This window comes from Perca flavescens, chromosome 11 (genome assembly GCF_004354835.1).
Source record: "Perca flavescens isolate YP-PL-M2 chromosome 11, PFLA_1.0, whole genome shotgun sequence".
In the NCBI taxonomy this organism is placed as follows: domain Eukaryota; kingdom Metazoa; phylum Chordata; class Actinopteri; order Perciformes; family Percidae; genus Perca; species Perca flavescens.
In genome coordinates this window covers 20,744,028-20,764,730 of record NC_041341.1, presented here as the reverse complement: position 1 = coordinate 20,764,730, position 20,703 = coordinate 20,744,028, and the positions used below count along the sequence as shown (strand labels likewise).

The 20,703-nt window shown below is 38.7% G+C and overlaps 1 protein-coding gene across 1 annotated transcript; it reads left to right on the top strand.

The window, feature by feature from the left end:
* The first annotated feature begins 3,612 nt into the window (after window positions 1-3,612).
* On the top strand, window positions 3,613-19,322 carry hat1 (histone acetyltransferase 1). Its single transcript, XM_028591244.1, has 11 exons — window positions 3,613-3,718; window positions 4,840-4,911; window positions 5,041-5,116; window positions 7,131-7,251; window positions 13,117-13,293; window positions 13,444-13,565; window positions 14,149-14,253; window positions 14,618-14,724; window positions 15,269-15,420; window positions 16,476-16,592; window positions 18,674-19,322. The coding sequence occupies exons 1-11, from the start codon at window positions 3,712-3,714 to the stop codon at window positions 18,842-18,844; spliced, it is 1,227 nt and encodes a 408-aa protein (XP_028447045.1). The 5' UTR covers window positions 3,613-3,711; the 3' UTR covers window positions 18,845-19,322.
* Window positions 19,323-20,703: the final 1,381 nt, after the last annotated feature.

Genomic DNA, 20,703 nt, shown 5'->3' with positions numbered 1-20,703 from the left:
TAAAGTTCAGAGATCAAGCAGCATGTATTGCTCCATGCAGACACAATTTGTTACCTAAGGATTGTATGGTATTGTTCAGGAAAGGGATAATCTAGTGCTGTCAGTGTAGTAGAGGTGAAATTACAGGGGCTTAGACATGACTGGGTAGGTCATTCAATGGTGCACCTGTAGGACTGAATAGCTGATGATAGCAAAGCATGCAGGCTCAGAGGGATGTTCACTATTTCACTTTCACCCAAAGAGTCAATTTCTGTTTATTTTATTAAATATCACTGTAGTCTACCAAACTAGTTTCTGAATGAAGAGTTTCTTTAGTCTCACTAACTTTTTCAAATGAGGTGTGATTGTATCCAAATGTGTTGTTTATTGCACATTTGTATAACAATAGAAACTATATTTATCTTGATTGTTTAATTGCTATAAGAAAGGAAACACAACAAATCACTGCCCTGACTCAGCAAAAACAGATTTTCGCTATAGGTGTTGTCTGCTAACCTGACGCCGCCAGATGGATTGCTTCGCATTTGCTCGGTATATCCATCTGGGAACATTTTCTCTATCTCAAGATGCCAGACTGATCTGCGAGTGGAAAACTGGAGCTCGCGAGATCAGGACGGTCTCACGTGGCTAGTTGTCTGCTGCATCAAGCCAACACAAAAAAATGACAGATACCAAAAAAGTGTAATTCTGTATTGTAAGCACCAAACTTAACTGTATCTTAACTATACTTTTTTTTTTTTTTAATGACTTGTCTTTCTATGACCATAATGTCCCTAGCTTAAAGGTTTATTTGTTGCCTAAACACGATGGCCAAAATAATTATCTATATTATCAGATATCTAGGCTACTGGGTGACATTTTAGTAATAAATAAATAAATAAACTTATCAAACTTATCAGTGCTCTCAAAACTTGAATCAGGTTTGTCTGGTCAGAGTAAAACTGGTTGGGTTCTAGAGCATCACCATAAAATCCTTTATGTTTGTATTATTTTTTATTTTATAATTGTATTTTGGTCCCTCACATTAACATTCAATGCAAAATAATATACAAAGAGATTGGCAACAACTCAAGGTAGAAAGGAACTCACAACGACTCACTAAAGTAATGTAATTAGCTTTAACTTACTACCAAAAATTTGCCTGAGTAATTACACTAAATGTAAGCTAGGCTTACATTTGTAAGGATGTAGGCCTATAACACAACTGTTTAGCAAATAACACAATATTTTTTATTTTGTTTTAATGAAGGGGGGTAATTAGTGTATAAGGATGCCATAATTTGACGTGTTGGTGTTAGCCTACCATTCTTTCTTTGTCTGAATCATGTTAGCAAATCAATTTAAGAATCCCAAGATATCCCTGTCTATATCCCTGATAATCTATTTGAAAATGTTGCCATTTCAGTGTGTATTTCAGAAAACAAACTAGGTTGATGACTAATTGCTGACAGTGGCGATAGCCTAATGGATTACTAATGTTAAGTCATATACAGTATTAAGCAAAAATACCAAAACATTCAATTTGCTACTTCTCCGTTTTATGTAGCTGTAATAGTTTTTGGCATGCAGTTTATTGTAAATTATCGGCCAACATGTAGCAATATATATTTGCAATGAGTAAATTTCGGCATGTATATCGGCCTGGACGCTTTGTCAGTCTGAGGCTAGCTCTAGAAGATATCACTTAAAGGTGCTCTGCCACACAAAATCGTTTTTACTTGCATTTTTTGAAATATGTTAGGTCCATACGTGTTTGTGTTATGTTGTGAATGTGAAAATTAACTGCTACCTCTTCTGTCAACTCTAGCCACTGAAAAGAAATAAGCAGAGAAATCAGGCCAATTACAAAAGCTGGTCAGTCTGACATCATATTGCCTGAGCTCATCACTATACATGAGCTCGCCCAGTTGGGCTGACCGTGCGTTCATGGTCATCGGAAAAATGTTTTTCCGAGTGAAAACGTCACCATTCACGTAACTTCCTGTGGGAATCAGAGGTGGGAAACTCGGGCTGGATTTTGATAACCGAGTTTCCCAGTTGGTGACGTGTTGTTGACAACTGACGTTTGATGTAGGCGACTTTGGTTCACTGAACATATTTCAATGACAATAAACTGTTTATTGTGGAAAAATGCCTCTGCCAAGAAACATGCACAGACATAACATGTTTGAAATTATTCATAAATAGGCCTATGTATAAAAAAACAACACATTATCCGTGTCCTTTCCCGTTCGTTGTCCTACAGATAACACAAACAAACCCCTGGCGATGTGCTGTTTGGATGCTCGCATAAGAAAACAGCAGAACATCTTTTGTTATTGTGGCCTCTATGTTTTCACACACTTGATGCTCTAGGCTACGGCCAACCGTTGGTGGCAGTCATGCAAAAAGTTGTTAGTTGTTATGCCAAACGCCAATATAACAGAAGAAGAAGAACACGCATCCCGACCAGTCAGAAAAACAACGTAACCAGGGTGGCGGTGCCTGTTATTCCGAGGTGGCATGAACGCAGCATGAGTAAAGGATTCTGAAGCCAGGCTCTCATTGGCTAGCTATTAGCCAATCAGATTATAACAGCTTAGCTTGTTGAATAATAATGAGCACTAGCAGAAATCGAGCTGAGTCTTCCTGCAGGCTTTCTATACCACGCTAGAATGGCTTGAAACAAGGTAACCAAGGCACAAAGTAATGAAATACATGTGGCAGGGCACCTTTAAGGGCTGAATTCTTTGTCTGGTATTATAGACAAAACAGCTAAGCTTATTGATTAAGCTAGTCAAAAAGAACAACTAACTTATGTTAACTCAATTTGTTTGTTGCTCTATTTGTCAACATTTCAAAGCTTTTATTCTTATTCTTTCTCCTCACTTCTGTCATCATCACAAATTGAAACCTCCAGTCCACTGCGCCACACAAATTGACGTCAATCTATAGCCTACATTTCTAAATTTGTTGAAATATATGTTAAATATTGCGGAGCTGAGACGGAAACTGTCACTGCCCCGCTTCATGTGTTTTGGTGAGGTATAGAGAAATGTGTTTATAAGTAGACTGGACCCTCTAAAACAATTATACCTAATTATTACTTATTTGATGAAGTAGGCTACCTTTGAGTTACATGACAAATCGTATACTTGTAGTTGGTAAATTGCACATACAGTAGGCTACATAAGGCAAGATTCTTTAAATCCTTCACTACAGTAATTGGTCCTTCCCAAATTTGTACATTAACCCTTATGACAAAAAAAGTGAATGCAATGCTAACTAATATTTTAAAGAATTACTTTCAGTAGCCCCTAAGTAAGTTATATTGACTTACTTATGTCTTTGTTTATTTATTATGTTTAGATACCTTAAGTTTTATACTTAATTTACTTTTTCATACATCATTTGATTGATATGTAGTTTTTTACACACTGTAATATTTAGACCTAATCATAGGATATAAATGTCCATGACCTGCTGAATGTCTGTCTGTTCACAATGTTTAATAAATAATCAAAAAAGGTTGCAACCCTCATTTATGTTTGTAAAATTGTTGTTATAACGTATTTCATACTTCTTTGTTCAAAAGTACCATTTTTGTTCACATTTTGTGTGGCAAAGTCAAAAAAACTACATCCTGTTTTCACGGAAACACAAGGACCCGGAAGTCGCCCTGATTCCGCGGGTCTTTTGGGACAACACAGCTCCGCACAACAGTGTGTAGAAATGGCGGGTAAGTGGCTAAACGCTTTCATGTTTTAATACTGCTGTCTTCGTTTTAACGTTGTCCCCGCTTAACGCTCGCTGGAGTTGTAAACTGGCTTGTCATCAGTTCATAACATAGCTAGCTTAGCTAACGTTACATTGCAAAGCAGCAGTGGGGGCCTGCCTGCTAACGTTAGTAGCATGCTATCAGGCTGTCAAAGCATAGTGTTTGTGTGTTTGTGTCGGTGGGTCTGTGCATGTTGCTTTAATGGGACATGCACCTACGATACCAAGACACATTCCTTATGTGTGTTAACGTACTTGGCAATAAAGCTTTTCTGATTCTTAGAACGTTAACGCTTGGATGGAAAGTTTAATGTGTACCTTCAGTGTATGGATGGACGGATGCAGGCATCACGTTACTTACGTTCGCTTTGATGCCTTTTCTAACATAACTTACTCCTACCTTCTTAATTTTAAAAGGATCACTGGTAGTCCATCCTTGTAACGTAGAGTAGCTAAAATTGGCAGAACACAGGATCTAGCTAACGTTATACTTTTGCACGCCATTATGACCGCAACACGTTATGTTAAGTTACTCCATCCATGGAGTAACATAGAGTGCACAGATGAAGTGTAACTACAACTTGGGGTTAAGGGGGTTAAAGAGTCCACAAGTACTGTTATTGGTCAGCATGGGTTGCTTGTGTTTTCTCCTGCATATTTTTGATGACAGAGTGTTGTGTTGATAACATCAGGCATGAGTATCTTAAATCTTCTGCAACAAAGACATTTCTAATACTGTTAAAATCAGGTTGAATCTACACAGTCGCATAATAATAATTTCCAAATGTCAACTATGTCTTCCTCACTGTGTTTTATATTATTTATATATAAGTACAGTTGTATTTTCTGATAACATTTGTTGCAGAATGATCTCCTGCTAAATAAACGTTTGTGATGTCTTAAGCTGCTACTTTAATTTGCTTTGCTTTTTGCACCTGTTATTGTGCAGCAAGAAACACATTAAATAACTAAACTCTCATTATGTAATGGAGAAGTACAGAATGGTTCTTTCGAAAACAACTAATGTTTAAAAGCTGACAAAATTTTTTTTATAATTATAACATGGTTTGTGTGTTTCCTCAGGAGTAAATACTATGGAGAAGAAACTGGCTGAATACAAGTGTGACACAAATGAAGCTATATGCTTAAAGCTGGGTATGTTTATTTTTGCTTTTTTATGTTTTGTAAAATTAATATTATTATTTGTATATGTAGAGTGACAATGTTTTGTGGAATTGGCTTCTAATTTTTCACTTAAATTGGTTTAACCCTGTCTCCTCTCAGTTCGCTTTCCAGAGGATGTTGAGGATGATGGCACTACATTCCACCCCGAGTACAGCCACCAAAGTTATGGGGACGAGTGAGTATTTGTTGTCAAAACCTTTTTCGATTTGTTTTTTTTTTTTTTAATGATCACATAGTTTTCCCTGTGCAAAGAGGAAATGCCTCATTTTACATTCATCCAAATATTATATTCACACGTGAGCTGCTAGGTACACCCAGTTTAATTATTGGACTTTTAGCACACAGGCAGAAGCAAAGTGGCTAATGTGCTTTGCCCAAGGCCACCTTCATGGTAGTTTTTGAAACTGTTTAAATTTGGCTGAAAAGAGTCGTGTAAAATGTGATAACAGATAGGTGTAATGTCAATTTACAATTCAGTTTAATACGTGATCCATGACTCATAGTTCAATTCACACACAATACTTATAAATATACAATAAAAAAAAAGTTGGAATGAAAATAAGCTTTGACAGTAGAATAATTCATTCCACAGGCATAAAATATGAAATGGAAACAAAGTTTTAATTTCAACTAATAAACAATAGCGGATTTATTTAAGGTGCTGCATACTGAGCCGGTGTCGACGGTGATATTGCGCAACTGCAGCCTGGGCGCTGAGGGTCTGAGTGCCAAGCTGTACACCGCTAAGATTTTGTAACAACGCGGACACCATGTTGCAGTGCTTGTCTACAGAAGAGAAGAAGTCTTTTCTTGGAGCGGCTCTGACCGCTTTGACTGCAATCTGTATGAACGACCAGACGGTTCGCTGCGACCATGCGCGCAAGAAGCATGAAACCCATTTAAGTTTGACCCGAATACTTAGAGAGAGAGTCCGACGCAGTCAGTCCATATCAAACACCCCGGGGATACATTCGCTTCCAGCTAACTTCATGGTGAACAATAAGGGCAAAACAGTATCACCTATCTATTTTTTTTTTATTTTAGATTATTCTTTTGGGCTTTTCCGTCTTTAATGGACAGGACAGCTAGGTGAGACAGGGGAAGACATGCAGGAAATCGTCACAGGTCAGACTCAAACCCTGGACCTCTGCGTCGAGGTATAAACCTCTATGTATATGTGCGCCTGCTCTACCAACTGAGCCAACCTGGCCACTCACCTATCTATTTTAACTGAATATTGTCAGTCTAGCTCTGCAAAAAACACCAGATCTTGTGATCTGGTGTTTTCAGTAGGCTAGAAACCAGCTTCTTTGACCTTTTTTTTTAAGTACCTTTCTTTCTCTGTAACCTGCTGAACCCATAGAGTATGTGCCATCATGTTTGTAATCCTCAGAGCAAGCCTGCCAACACTACAGATTTTCACTCATGTTTCACGTATGCTTCAGCCTACTTGTGACTTTTTCAGATGTATTTTCTCAGCCCAGTTAAACACCTGCCAATATCAATATCTGTTTCATAGTTAGTTTTGTAGAGGATGCAGGGAAGTTTAGTGTCAGGTATGCAAAGGTTAAAATGTGTGAACATTAACAAAGGTCTGTCTTGCATGTTATTTTTGTCCCACAAAAGCTGTAAAAAAGAGTTTATAACCCTAATGTGATGCACAAAGAGGCTTTGGTACTTAGGACATTATTGGCAGTGACACCTGTGTCTGTGTAGGCTTACAGTAGCGTGTCGTTATGCTCTAAATTGCGTTCCCAAATTAGTCAAAACTAGGATTGGTTATTTTTGCACTTGCTGCAATCAGCTCAAAGGGAACTCCGTAATTGGGGCATTAATTATTTCAGCAAGCGTAATTGCAAGTAAAGCTCAATCACACAGTTGCATAATGATGAAATCTATTTTGCCATAAACTGCCAGTGATGTAGTGGTGAAAGAAACAATGCAACACGGTGAAATAAGTGGCCAGACCTTCAGTAAGCATGTATTATTCACTCCAGGTGTATATTTAAAACATTTTATTAAATAGGAATAATCAGATGTTTGTTATTGTCACCCTAATATGAATATATCCTAGACTGCACACTAGATAAAACAGCTGTTTAGTGTTCTGTTTACAAGGTACTGTCATATTTAAAAAATAAAAAAATAACCTTGTTGATTTTTAATGATTCAATTCACTTTGTCTGCAGTGAGGTTGCTTTTGGATACAAAGGTCTTCAGATACAGCTTTTCTACACTGCTGGAAACCTGAGCACCCTCTTCAAAGTGAAATATTCCTCAAAAGTCACGGAGGCGTTTGATTGTGTGGAGGTAGGACATGCATTTCTAGCACCCTTAAATGTGACTATTAGTGCTGTGGTGGGATCACTGCTTACTTTACAGCCATTTTCTTATTTAATGTTATTGTAATGATGATGGTTAACCATGTGGTTCTTTTTTGATTGTCTACCACTATAAACAAAATATGCCTTAAAGGTCCAATATGTAATACTGACAGCTAGCGTTTAAAATGCTTACAAATTCCAAATTAAAAATACTGGATAGTGTCTTCTCCCCCGGCCCCTCCTCCCCAGCGTTAAAGTTCACAGGAGTTGCCAGGTTGCAAACGCTAAACCCAACGTCCCACAATGGCAATGTTAGCTAGATGCTAGTCTCGCATTGCCAGACTTTAACGTTACTCCACAGCGATGGTTACATTAGCCGCAAGAATATTCCATAACATAACGTTAGTTGTGAGTAACTAACTTGAGTACTCTATATAATTTAACATAACGTTAGTTGTGAGTAACTAACTCGAGTACTCTATATAATAAATATTACATATTGGACCTTTTAAACATGCACAATAGGGTTGGATGATTGTTTCTATTTTAATATTGTCCAATCTTGGTTATTGGAGAGCTCTGACGGCCAGGGAGTGGCGGCGTGGCTCATTTAATAAAAAAAAAAAAAAAAAAAAAATCTATTTAATAGCAATGTCTTCTCTTTTCACACAAGTGCTCTCTTTCAAAAGTCTGTCTGTGCTTGGTGCGACAATATCACAGCAGCATGTTCTGTTTAACAATAAATTATCTTTTAATATCATAATCCAAATCATATCTATAACATTAACTACTCTTATGGAGCACAAAGCAAAGTTTTGGTGAGCAGGCATATGGAGAACGGAGAACAAATGGAAAAGAGACAGCAAATTCACTTGTCACTTGTACTGATTAACGGGGCTCTGCAGATGGATATGCCGCTCCACCAGAAGCCATTTTCTCATATAAACTTCAGACCATGTCCGGAGAATCGGGTCTGCACATTGTCCGGAGTTGCCCTTTCACACACGTAGGCTCACTTAGGATTTAAAGTGCTTTGTTACAATGCCTTAATATCAGCGTAGAAAAAACGAACAATGGTCAATATATATGATCTGATCGCCAAGTGCTGTTAAATCATGAAGCTGGTACCAACCCAGTCTTGTCAGGTGGTGATTGTGTGATGTCACAAACTGGAAAGCAAATCATTTTTAGTTAAAGCCACATGACATGATGATGTAGTGCTGTTGAATTGTACTGCATTTAGGGCTGTACGATATTGGAAAAAACTGACATTGCGATATATTTATTTTTCCTGGGATATATATTGCAATATTAAAAAAGATTTTTTTTTACAAGATGACACAAATAGCTCTATTTGGAAATAAGAAATCATTCTCAATTACTGGGTTTCTTTTGTAAGGGAGTGCATCTACATAGAAAATAAAAATGAAAAAGGAACTTTTCTTATGTAAACCATTCTTTGTTGAACTTTAATGATTTACAAACACCAACGCAAGTACACATAAGTGCATTGACTACTCTTTTGGAGAGGGAATTTAGGTAGAAATACACTGACATGACACCATTGTATTCATATAATACTATCAATCCAGGCTAAAGTGAATGATAATAATGCATGCATGTTGCTTCCTCTAAATTTCAGTTTGTGGTCAACTAGCAGGGCTTGCTTTGGTTGTTTGATGAATTGATCAACATTGATCATGATTGGTGGTTGGCTGTGCATGCAGAGCCTTCATGTCACGCACTAGCAACAAACTGTGTATCCAAGAACACTTAAATCAGTGTAAATTACATTATATCAGAAACAGACTGCTGTTGTAGATTAGTGTTACATTTCCAGCGTCGCGGCTCCGAACCGTAATGTTAGTTGGGACAGAGCCATTGTTTCTTTAAGCTAACTTTATTAGCTTTAGCCTGGCTGGTAGCAAAAATGTCCGAGATGTCGTCATAACGTTGCATTAATCAGGTGAATTAGTTAGCCTTTGCAGCGGACATAAAAAAACTGACTACTGTAACTTCACTACCCATGGAAAAGCATGTGCATCACTGTCAGCTGCCACTTACGGTACTTTTCTACACTTTTCCTCACATCCCATGACAAATCCCGTCAGACTAACGTTATGTCACATATACACGTTGCCCACGTGGCCACCTGTCTTAAAGGAGAAGGGTCGGCTGGTAAGAAAAATTACGAATCCCAGTATGGCCACGCCAAGACCCGCCCTACGAAGCAACTTGATTGGTTGGGGTTAGGCATTTCACCTTGAGTGGTTAAGGTTAGGATAGTCGATTGGTCAGGGGATAGGACCTGTACAAATCAGGTTACGTTGCCTTGCGTAAGCATGGATGCCTGGCCAATAGTAGCTATTGAAGGGCGTTGTGAATCAGTAAAAAATGGGAAAAAAATCTTTTGAGTGTAGTTGTGAAAATGCTAGTTTTAATATCCAGTGTCACATATGTGTGTTTTTGTTAAACTGACAGCGGGTGACGACCACAGTGAAAATGGAACGGGATTTCATTTTTATTTGTCAAAATGATTTGAAAAAACTCAACAGCGCATGAAAGTACAGCAATAGACGTCCTTAATAATCTGAAGTTTAGTAAATCAAACTGTAACTTTGACAGACAAATACAAACCTAACCCTAATGTATGACAGCAGGATTGTGCGATCAATTATTCTTTACAGGGAGTGGATGAACCTAAGGTAGTCTTTTATTGGCAGTTTTTGGTACCAGGATGTTGTTTCTTCACATACTAAAGTAACTTATAGCCTCTGTGGGTGGTGACATTATTCCTGTAAGAGATCGCCTGTTTTGTTAGACTACATCTCAGCCCACTATGGCCCCCTGCGCCGTTACACTAATCCTACTCCTCCCTGTCGGAGGAGAAGGGCTTTAAAAAGATTTTGTACGTGGGGTCTAACGTGAGGCATTGATTTTTAGAGGTTTGTGTGATTGAATCAGCAGGAGGAGTAATGTGACACGGTTGGATATCTTGTACATATATTTCCAGGAGCAAATTGTTGCTCAAGTCATCAACAATTGAAATTGTTGAGGTTGAATATCTGTTTACGGATCTTCAGTATATTTATGTGAGACAGTCCTTTTTTATATGTAATGATGAATGCATTAACTTTATTACTCTGCTAATGACTTGATAATGAGTTTTTATGTTCTTGTGAAAGTTAAACTGCTTAGTATGTAAAACATTCTGCCTTTTTTTTTTAATTGCCACACATAATAATTTACATGTCAACAGCCGGTATTTGGACAAAACGGACAGTAAAGCGAAATGCTTTAATGTCCTGGTAACTCCTTCTAGAAGACTTCACAAAAGGCCGCGGCCAGCTTTGAATATTTCCTGAAGCTGTCAATGCAGCAAACACGCAAAACGAATACAAGAATTAGCCAGGGCCCCCATTGAGGTCAGATGATTCAACTTTGGGACATCTGTCCTGTCTGGAAACAGCGGGGGCTCCCCCACTGGACAATGTGGCCTTTAACTGGTGGTACTGGAAGCAACTTATAAACTCGCCGGGTTTGGTGTTTTCTGTGGATACTCTCAAATTATAAATATCCCCATGCAACAGCAATGGTTCCTTCCGATAGGCATTCAACATAACTTTCATCTCTGGTATCTCCAAAAAAAATGCCATGGCAACCAATTGACTGTTTATAAACCATTAAAGAGAGCCATTAGACTTTTTGGGAACATAGTTTGAAGCTGATATTCAAACTAAAATGTGATGGCTGGCTTTACTGTGTGCCACTACTTTAGTGTTCAGCGTTGACCCCTGAGTGTTCACCTTGCTAAGGGTTTGAGTGCAGCTGGTGTAGAGGTAGAGAGTGAGGGGAGCAGCAGAGTTCAGGCTGCATCTGAAGAGCGTTTGTCTCTGAGTGCATGTGGACGGTCGGAGTGCGGTGCAGCTGGTGAGAGAAGAGAGCGGGAGGCAGAGATGGAGTTTATGCAGCTGCCACGTTGATACAAGACTCTCATCATCACATCACCTTGTCCCCTTTAAATCAGCCAAAAACACTGTACTGCTGGACCTCTCACAGAAAACACTGATTTTTAGTGCCAGACCTTTTGTGCACATGGGCTGGAAACTGCTGAATGCTCGTAGTAGTTCTATGCCATTATTTCTATTACATTCTCAATCAATGTGGATGTGGAAATATGCTTTAACTTGAAAAATTACAAAATACTTTACAAATAATTCTAAACTAGACTGCAGATTTTGAATGTAGTATGGTCTTTGGAGTAGATTAAAGAGATGAAATAACACCAACACTACAAATTAGATAGTTTGTACTCCCTTTGTGCTTATTGTTAGAAATCAAAGACATTAACAAAATGTTCTAAAGGTACTTTGTTAAGTTATATTCATGCCAAACTAAGGCATTTATTCTGGAAGGCTCTGCAATTTAGTGTCTAGTATGTAGAAGAGTGCTCCGGACAAAGGGACTTGTTTGTCCATGGCCTTTTAAGTATGGTCCTTTTCCTTAGAAATGTGGCTGAACAATTACAATGGTTAAGAGGCATTCAGCTGCAGGTGCATTACTTCCAGTTAGATATTAGCTGATGTCTGTGGGTGGGGTGGGGTGGGGGGAATTAGCAGTATGTTGTATTAGCCTTTTGTAGTGCATTTTGCTCAGACCTTCTTCATTTCCCAGTTTTCAATGCTGAGCAGCAAGGGTCTCTGTGCTGAAATAATGCCCATCACACATGTAAATGGTGTGAAAGGGCTGCTTAGCAAAGTGTTCTCATGTCAATCCTTGTGGAAATGGATACAATGCAAACATTACAGCTGAACTAACCACAGGTTGCACTGAGTAAAAAGTCCAAGGGTAGGGCCCCTTTGTGTCTGAGGCTCTTTGAAAAACGCAGGGGCAAATTCATTTGATTGGGTTCATTTGGCAGGATTAGAGGAGAGGCCTCTATTATGGATGCCCCAAAGGTTTGTTAAGTTGAGATCAATTCATAAGATTTTATTTCCCAGTGAGAGGCAGAAATGCGTTTTATTGTGGCAACTTCATCACATATTCATGGTTTAACATAAGTAGTAAATGTACTGATTTAAGTGGTCTTTTCACCGGGGAGGGGGGAGGGTGCTGCTGTCGTATCTGCTCAGCTGACAGTTTTAATTGCCTAATGGTTTTCTTTTCATTGGCACAAAATGTTTGCTTCCAGTTTTATTTTATAGGATGTTTTGCACTTTTTTTTCACCTCTTGCCCAATTTAAGAAAAACTTTTTTATGAACATACAATCTGTATACAAAACAAAAAGCAAATTTTTTATTTATTAGACAATACCTCGTTGGTCACATTTATGGAAATAAGTAGAGATGTTCCGATACCAGTATCGGTATTGGCTCCGATACTGCCTAAAACGCTGGTATCGGGAAGTACTGGAGTTTATGTACCGATCCGATACCACGTAATAAAGCCCTAAAGAAAATCTACGTTAAAGTAATTTATTTGTGTTCTTTTTCCGTTATAACTGACTGTCAAACTGGATAATAAAAGAAAGTTCTGTGGCATTGATTGTTTATTTGTTCATGTTTCAGAAAGAGTTTAACCTGAGCCAGACCAACTACAAAGATATAAATCATATCACATCCATACAGTTGTTAAAGCATAATAAAATATATGACACACTGGTATCGGATCAGTACTCTGTATCGGCCGATACGCAAGTTCAGATATCAGAATCGGTATCGGGAAGCAAAAAATTGTATCGTACCATCTCTAGAAATAAGTCTTAATAAGTCAGCCTATGCTAGATTTTCCTTTTTTATCTTCCTGATCTGTTTGTTGCACAACTAAATTCATGCACATTGTGTCATCCAGCCGGATGATATCGAAGGGAAGATCCGGGAAATCGTTCCCGCTGGGTTCACCTGCAACACTGACGACTTCATCTCACTGCTGGAGAAGGAGGCCAATTTCAAGCCCTTCGGCTCCCTGCTTCACACATACACAGTCCACAGCGAGGAGGCAGGAGAACTCACCTACCAGATTCACAAGGTACAGACATCACATCACACTTACGGTCTCACCAAAGATTTTAATATCAGTTTCTAACTTTTTATAGTTGCTGTTGCATGATTTAATGGCAGGGACGAGGTTTGACTCTTAAACCATATGAAACGTTTGTTTTTGCCTTATTTGCCCAAGGCTGATATTACCTGCCCAGGATTCCATGAGTACCACGAGCGCCTGCAGACCTTCCTCATGTGGTTCATAGAGACTGCCAGTTTCATCGATGCAGACGACGATCGTTGGGACTTCTTTCTTGTGTGAGTGCCCTCCTTAATTGACATCATACCCCCCTACACCCTCCTCTACGCCCACCCCTAGCCTAAAGCCTTTATTGTGTCATTGAAAAACAAAGCCCCCCTTTGTGGCGCTTGTGACCAATTACCAGGCCAGTTTGATTATTATTTCCTCCATAGGAGAATTGTTGATCAGGCAAGAGCTTCCTTTGTGCCAAAAGCCCTTTTCAAATTTTTCAGGGGCAAGAGCTGAATTGAATACTGTTGTCTTTTGAAACACTGAACAATGTCTTAACAGTAAAAAGAGCCTCTGCCAGTGTTTTCTTTACCCTGGCAACTATTAATACCGACAATGGGGAAAATGGACTGAAGTGATTTTGAGGAGCTCAGTCCCTCCTCCAACCCCTTCTCTTCCTCTAAGTTGCAGTACTCCAATTAAGTGCATAATGTATTCAGGTTGTAGCAGGTGTACCAATCGGGGCCTGGCTGCTCTAACATGCTGACGTCTGCGGGGTGAAGGGTGGGCACGAGAACAGAGAGGCTAAAATGGACACTGCATGGGAGTGTGCCTGTAATTGACCTGTTTGCCTTTGTGTTTCATCTGCAGATTTGAAAAGTACAATAAAGATGGGGAGACTCTCTACGCAACTGTTGGCTACATGACAGTTTATAATTACTACGTGTACCCAGACAAAACCCGACCACGTGTAAGGTAATTGCTGGGGCAGCACGCGCCTTCCCATTCTTTTGTATGAAAAAGGAGTGGAAAATTATACATTTCTTTATCCTCTTCCCAAAGAACCCAAATTACTGGCTTATATAGCCAACTATTCAACCAGATTTTGTTTCATTACCAAACCAGGGTGATTTGTATCTGAAAACAACTTTATAGATAAGCTTTTGATGTGATTTGATTTGTTGCATTGATGGATCACAATAACAATCTATTATTTCTTGTTTTGAATCAGAATTACCACTCAGATGCCACATAAATTTGTTTTGTGACTAATTTTGAACAAGCCTGTTTCCTCACTGACTCTATGCTTGCATGTATGTCTGCCCTTTTAACTAAACAGCCAAATGTTGATCCTGCCTCCGTTCCAAGGAGAAGGCCATGGAGCTCAGCTTCTGGAAGCAGTGCACAGATTTTACTGCAGCCTGCCCAAAGTGCAAGACATCACAGGTGAGCATCTTGGTTTTTGTTTTTTAAACAGCATTATACTGCTTTGGAGAAGGTGGGTAAACATTTAATTTGAGAACCTTAATGTCTCCCCAAACAGTTTAAATGATTTTTCTCTGCAGTTGGTGGATCCAGGGGTTGAGTTCATTTAGAGGGCTGGAATGTATACCAGAATGTGCTAAGGCTTTATTCAAACTAGTTGGATTGAAATAGTTTCTTTGCGTGGACCCAGAGGATGAATACTAAAGAGGCATCCTTTGAGAGAGGAATCCCTTTCAAGAAAGAACTTAACATTTAGCAGTTGAATAGGCAGAACGTTCCTGCTAACAGTTCGTTTGGCCTCAAGTAATATTTATTCATTGTTTGTAAGTAGCTTCTTGAAAATGTTTTTAAAAGATTTGAAATATTTCAGTTTTTGCCTTTTTTTTGTGTAGACCCAAAAGTCCTTTACCTGCTCCTCCAATTTAATACGCTGACCTCAATGTTTGTAAGGTTTATTTCAAACTGTTTAAACTCATTTTAATTGTGTGATTGTGTTTGTTATCAGCTGAAGATCCCTCTGAGAGCTACGTGAAGCTGAGAGACTATGTGCTGGTCAAGCTTTGTCAAGGCCTGCCGACCTTCGCTGTGGACAAGCTGCACCTCGGCTTCTCAGCTGACATGGCCAAAGAGGCACAAGACAAGTTGAAAATTAACAAGGTATGAGGCTGCAACCAATGATTATTTTTTTTTTATGTGTTCAATAAATAGTTTTGCCATAAAATGTTAGAAAATAGTAGAAAAACGACATCACAATTTTGTAAAACCCCAAGGTGACACCTTCATACTTTTGTGTTTTGCCCTGACAGCAGTCCAAAACCCCAAAATAAAATTGTAAAGTGATTTATAAAACAGAGAAAAGCAGAAAATCGTCACATTTAAGATGTTGGAAGCAGATTATGTTTGGCATGCTTGATAAATGACTCAAACAATTATGGATTATCAAAATTGTTGCCAGTCAACTAATCCATTAATTGACCATTAATCCAAATCGTGCTCTATAGGGTATGTATGTGCAGCATTAAGACCCTAGCTTTAATCTTCAGTTTGGCTGATGTTTGTGTAACTCAGTTTTACCAAAAAGTCAGATTCATTTTAAGGTCACAATTTATAAAAGAACACATATTCCTTTAAAAGGAGAGTTCTCTGTGCTTCTGCAGACTACAACAATCCGGTGCAGCCAAGGCAGGACACAGTATAAAATAACAAAAAAAATTGCTGGTGCAACACAGATGTCTTCTTACTTAATAGTTTTATTTCAAGGACTCTGATGAAGATGTAACCTTAGATCGAAACATTAGTCACTGTTATGCACCTTAAGAAATAAAACCATTAAGTAAGAAGACATCCTTGTTGCACCGGCAAATTTTTTGTTATTTAACACATATTCCTTGTTCCAACTTGTATTATCTCTTCCACAGTATTAAACATGATCTTTCATACTGTAAACAGTGCAATTGATTCTATATTGGTTAATGTCACTGGTTATCATAGTGTGGAATCTGTGACGTAAATGCTCTAACCGGTGGCTTTTCTTGAGAAGACATTTTACTCTCCTTGGATAACTAGAGGCCTGATTTATCATAAGCCCTGAATAGCTTATGACTTCCTGTAGCCATTGTGCTGCAAAGTGTGTTAGGCTCCTGATGAGGCGCACTGGTGCTTTGTACGTTTAAGAATAATTCAATAATTTTAATTATTGACTTTTTCTACAGAAACATGCCAGGCGAGTGTATGAAATTCTGCGCCTGAGAGCAACAGACATGAGTGATGAAGAAAAAGCAAGAGAGTACCGTTTGGAGGTGAAGAAGAGGCTATTTGGACCATACAGGGTGAGGTTTTAATCCTCACAGCTTCAGAGTTGTTTACATGCCAGTGTGGAGAGGGTCAACAAAAGTGCATGCAGATGATGTTCAGATTTACTCAGAAATCAATCTGAATGTCTACTCTGTAACTTTCAAACAATAATCCAGTGTGCAGTCTTCTACCCTTTCTTAGCATACCATTACAGCTGGTAAGTGTAGGAAGCAAAGTGGCCCATGTGTGGCATACACTTGATCGGTTTACAGCTCCGTATTGTCACTGTTTATTATATCACCTTTTAAAACAGCAGAAAAATTGATCTTCAGTCCTGTTTTCTGGTAAGTGATAGATTACTAGTGCCGTATTGTTACAGCCACAATAGGGCGCACCAGGCGTCTGTGGTTTTGCTGCTGCTGGAGCTTTATTCTATTCAGGCACGTGTCATTAGTCAGGATTTACATTTCTTTGGGATAAATTATTTTTATCAAAGTGAGTTTGAAGCGCTTTGTCAAAAACTGTCTCTATTCAGAGTTCTGTAGCTTTACTATTGCAGCGCTTTTAGAACTTCACCAGGAAAACAGCAATTTGATGAAATCACTTTTGTTGCTTATGTTATTCTGGGCAAGTTTTATTTGAGTTTCAGAGATTTAGTGTAACACACTTAAGCCTAGTGAACAGAATATTATAAGCTTCTCTGAGCTTGTTTCACCAGACTTGACAGTGGGAAATACTGAGTAGATCTGTGTGCACCAACATATGACACCCTACATCCTGTTTTCTTGTGACATTTTATGTTTGAGCTGCTCACTGAGACTTTACATACCAGCCATTAGAGAGTTTGCTGTCAGCAATGTAACCACATGTTAAAAAAAAAAAAAAAAAAAAAGGCTGAATCTGACGTGGAAATGACCTATGTGATGAAGCGGGAAGTAGGAATTCCTTAGGAGAGTGGCAAGGAAAGATCTGGTGGCCAGATGCACAGCGTTTTTCCTTCCCTGAGGAGATTTAGCATGTAGTTAGTTGAATGGCAGAAGCCGCTGCTCTGTGAATGTAAGGGGGGGATTATACATTTCTGCTCTTACCCCCGGTGACCACGTCTGCATGCATGTGCCTGCAGGATTTTTCAAGCAGCAGATTGCACGCAACTAAGTGAATGTGTAATTTGTCTGTCCATGTCCAGAACACCTTTCAGCATTCTGATTTCAATACAAATGTTTAACACCACTGTTTAATAATGCCCTGGGTACATAAACTGTTACCAATGGATTCGTTAATTGTTAATAAATAAGTTATTAATGCTTTAAAGATAAGTAATTAGCCATTAATAACATTTAGTTGGCCTGGTACATTGCCTGGTCTATATCCTTATCTTGCATAACATACTTTGTCTTGTTTAATAAGGTCTTTAATTTAATATGCAGAAATTCCCTTAATGGAATCTTTTTTTATAGAAGGATAACACTGGTGATATTTCAATTTTCCCATAACCAGCAATACATTGAAACTACTGAACTGCTAAAAAAAACTGGGTGACATATTCCTTCATTACAGTGAACATGTGTGAACTGTAGTCAATCCCACATACACCCAATCTGCAGTTGAAAATACTCTCCAACCACATAAGAGTCTCACATAACCATGTAAACAATGGTAATACCACATAACCAGATATTATAACATGACAGACTCGTATCCATGATAAACACAAATCAAGTAAAACAACCCATTCTGTAATGATTTGAGACTTCATATTGTCTATTTGTAACTGGTGATCTGTCCAGTTAGATAATCAAAACACCTAAACAAGGTGTTCACATGCTGGTTGTTGTCTATCCAGCCAAATAAGATCCAAAAGCAAAAGTTAGAGATCAGATACAAAATCCATTGGGAATGATGACTATTCCCACCATGAGCAAGCACTATGAACATGGTACAATATACATCAATCTCAGCTCTGACATATTACCTAAATGATATGATGTGTGTGTGTGTGTGTGTGTGTGTGTGTGTGTGTGTGTGTGTGTGTGTGTGTGTGTGTGTGTGTGTGTGTGTGTGTGTGTGTGTGTGTGTGTGTGTGTGTGTGTGTGTGTGTTTTATTACTTTTGTGCAGAAAAATCAGAGGGAGCTGACAAAGATGAGGAAGTGCCTGCGGCCGGAGGAGCTGGTGTCCCACATGGATCAGATGGACACTCAGACGCAGCACGAGGAGCTGGAGAAGAGTTATCAGGTTGTTGTGGAAGACTACAGGAGAATTATTGAGAGGATTGCGGCACAGGCCTGATCAGACTCTGAGATGCTGCTGGCTTGGAGCCCATCCATCTCAAAAATACAGGTGGTCTGCCCTGTCTGTACAAAGCCCACACCACCACAGACTTTAGCTGCAACCAAGAAGAAACTCCTGATGTAACAAAATCATTGTTTTAATTAAAGAGTGTTACAGATGTATTGTGGCTGAGTCAGTGGATAGATTGCAGTGGAGAAGACCTGTATGTTTCCCAGCTGATGTTGATACAGTAGAGGAGAATGGTGCAGCTGGAGGGTTGAGACTTCCTGTTTGTCCCATGAGTTTAATCACAATTAAACAATTGTGTGAGATTAACTGATGTAATATTTCACAGGTGATAGGAGGTCCACTACCCTGCAGAAAAACCCTGCTTCTTCTCCATAGTAGACATTTTCTAAAGATCTTTTGTCAAAACAATTCCATGTGTGTTTTGAAGCACTTCATACTGAAAATAAAAAATAAAAAATGTTTTGTATATTGCTCAAATGGTGTGATTCTTATTGTAGATAAAAACATAAAAATTAGCAATTCGTGCCTTTTTTCATTTGTTTTTATTTCAACATTTTGACACCGTACAACCTAGCATCTTGTAAAGTAACGAGGTATTTTGCTGGCTGTAACATTATTAGTTACAATTTGAGTTGTAAGACAGAGTGGTGATGTTCCTGACCTGTGGGATAGCCCTCATGCTTGTAGAGGGAAATGAAGAATAGTGCAGTCGTAAGGTTAGTAGGCTATATCCACCTGTCAGAAACACAGGTGAAATATGTATTAAATTCCAAATAGGCATACTAATTGCTGGGAGCCCTCTGCAAAGACATGCTTGACTGAGAGCCGAAGCCCCGCCCCCACAGAGGCACACAAGCTGCTGCTTAGTTTCCTTCTTATATACTGTCTATGGTTTCATTCATATTTACTAATAGTCAGCGCTGTCCAAACTGCTCCAGATTCCAAACGCCAAGTTCATTGGGTACCCAGCAATACACCCGCCAAGTATGAGGTAGATTGGACCAAACGTTCTCGAGATATTCATAAGACACACACACACACACACACACACACACACACACACACAGAGGGTCCTTTCTTTATAGTTAGTTAGATGTACTATTTAATAATAATTTTATAATAACATCCTCCTTAGCCGACAGTTTGTGAAGCACAGACTCATAAGATGCTGTCTCCACCATTGCATTAGTCCAGTCTTTCAGATTAGGAGATACAGTAGTTTTCCAGTGTCTTAAAATAACTCTAGAAGCTGTGACCAAGCCCACCATGATGACAGAAAAAGTTCTTTTTGATATTTTCGGTATTTGTGATCTGTCCCCTAGTAAACATACGGCAGGAGTCAGGGGAATCACTGTACCTGACCAGTTACTCAGGAAGTCCACAACTCTGACCCAAAATTGACTCACTAATGCACATTCCCATACACAGTGAAGAAAAGTTCCTACCTCTGTTTTACACTTCCAACACATATTATCATCAATTTCATTCTATGTAATCTCATAGGGGTATGATAATATCTATGCATGATCTTATATTGTGTGAACTTCCCTCTTGCTTACCTTTTTTTATTTATTAGACAGTAACAGAAATAAATGCATACAAGATGCCATCACAGTGACATTGCACATTTAACAGAACTGTCGAGGATAACACAAGAAAGTTACAAACTTATTTCCATTGTGGTCCTCGTTGTGGTCTGATAAAGATGTCCAGGCAAGCTACAGATGACTAAAAGGTACCTTGTGTACACTCAACCACATCCAAATACAAAATAAATACAAATATATACACTATAATAATACATAGTCATTTAAGACTACATAAAAGATTGAATCTAATTAGCATTT

Bases quoted from the DNA above. Each gene is read 5' to 3' on its own strand.
- hat1 (XM_028591244.1), top strand. The intron at 5,117-7,130 runs GTGAGTATTTGT...CTTTGTCTGCAG, and splicing joins CACCAAAGTTATGGGGACGA to TGAGGTTGCTTTTGGATACA. The intron at 7,252-13,116 runs GTAGGACATGCA...TGTGTCATCCAG, and splicing joins AGGCGTTTGATTGTGTGGAG to CCGGATGATATCGAAGGGAA.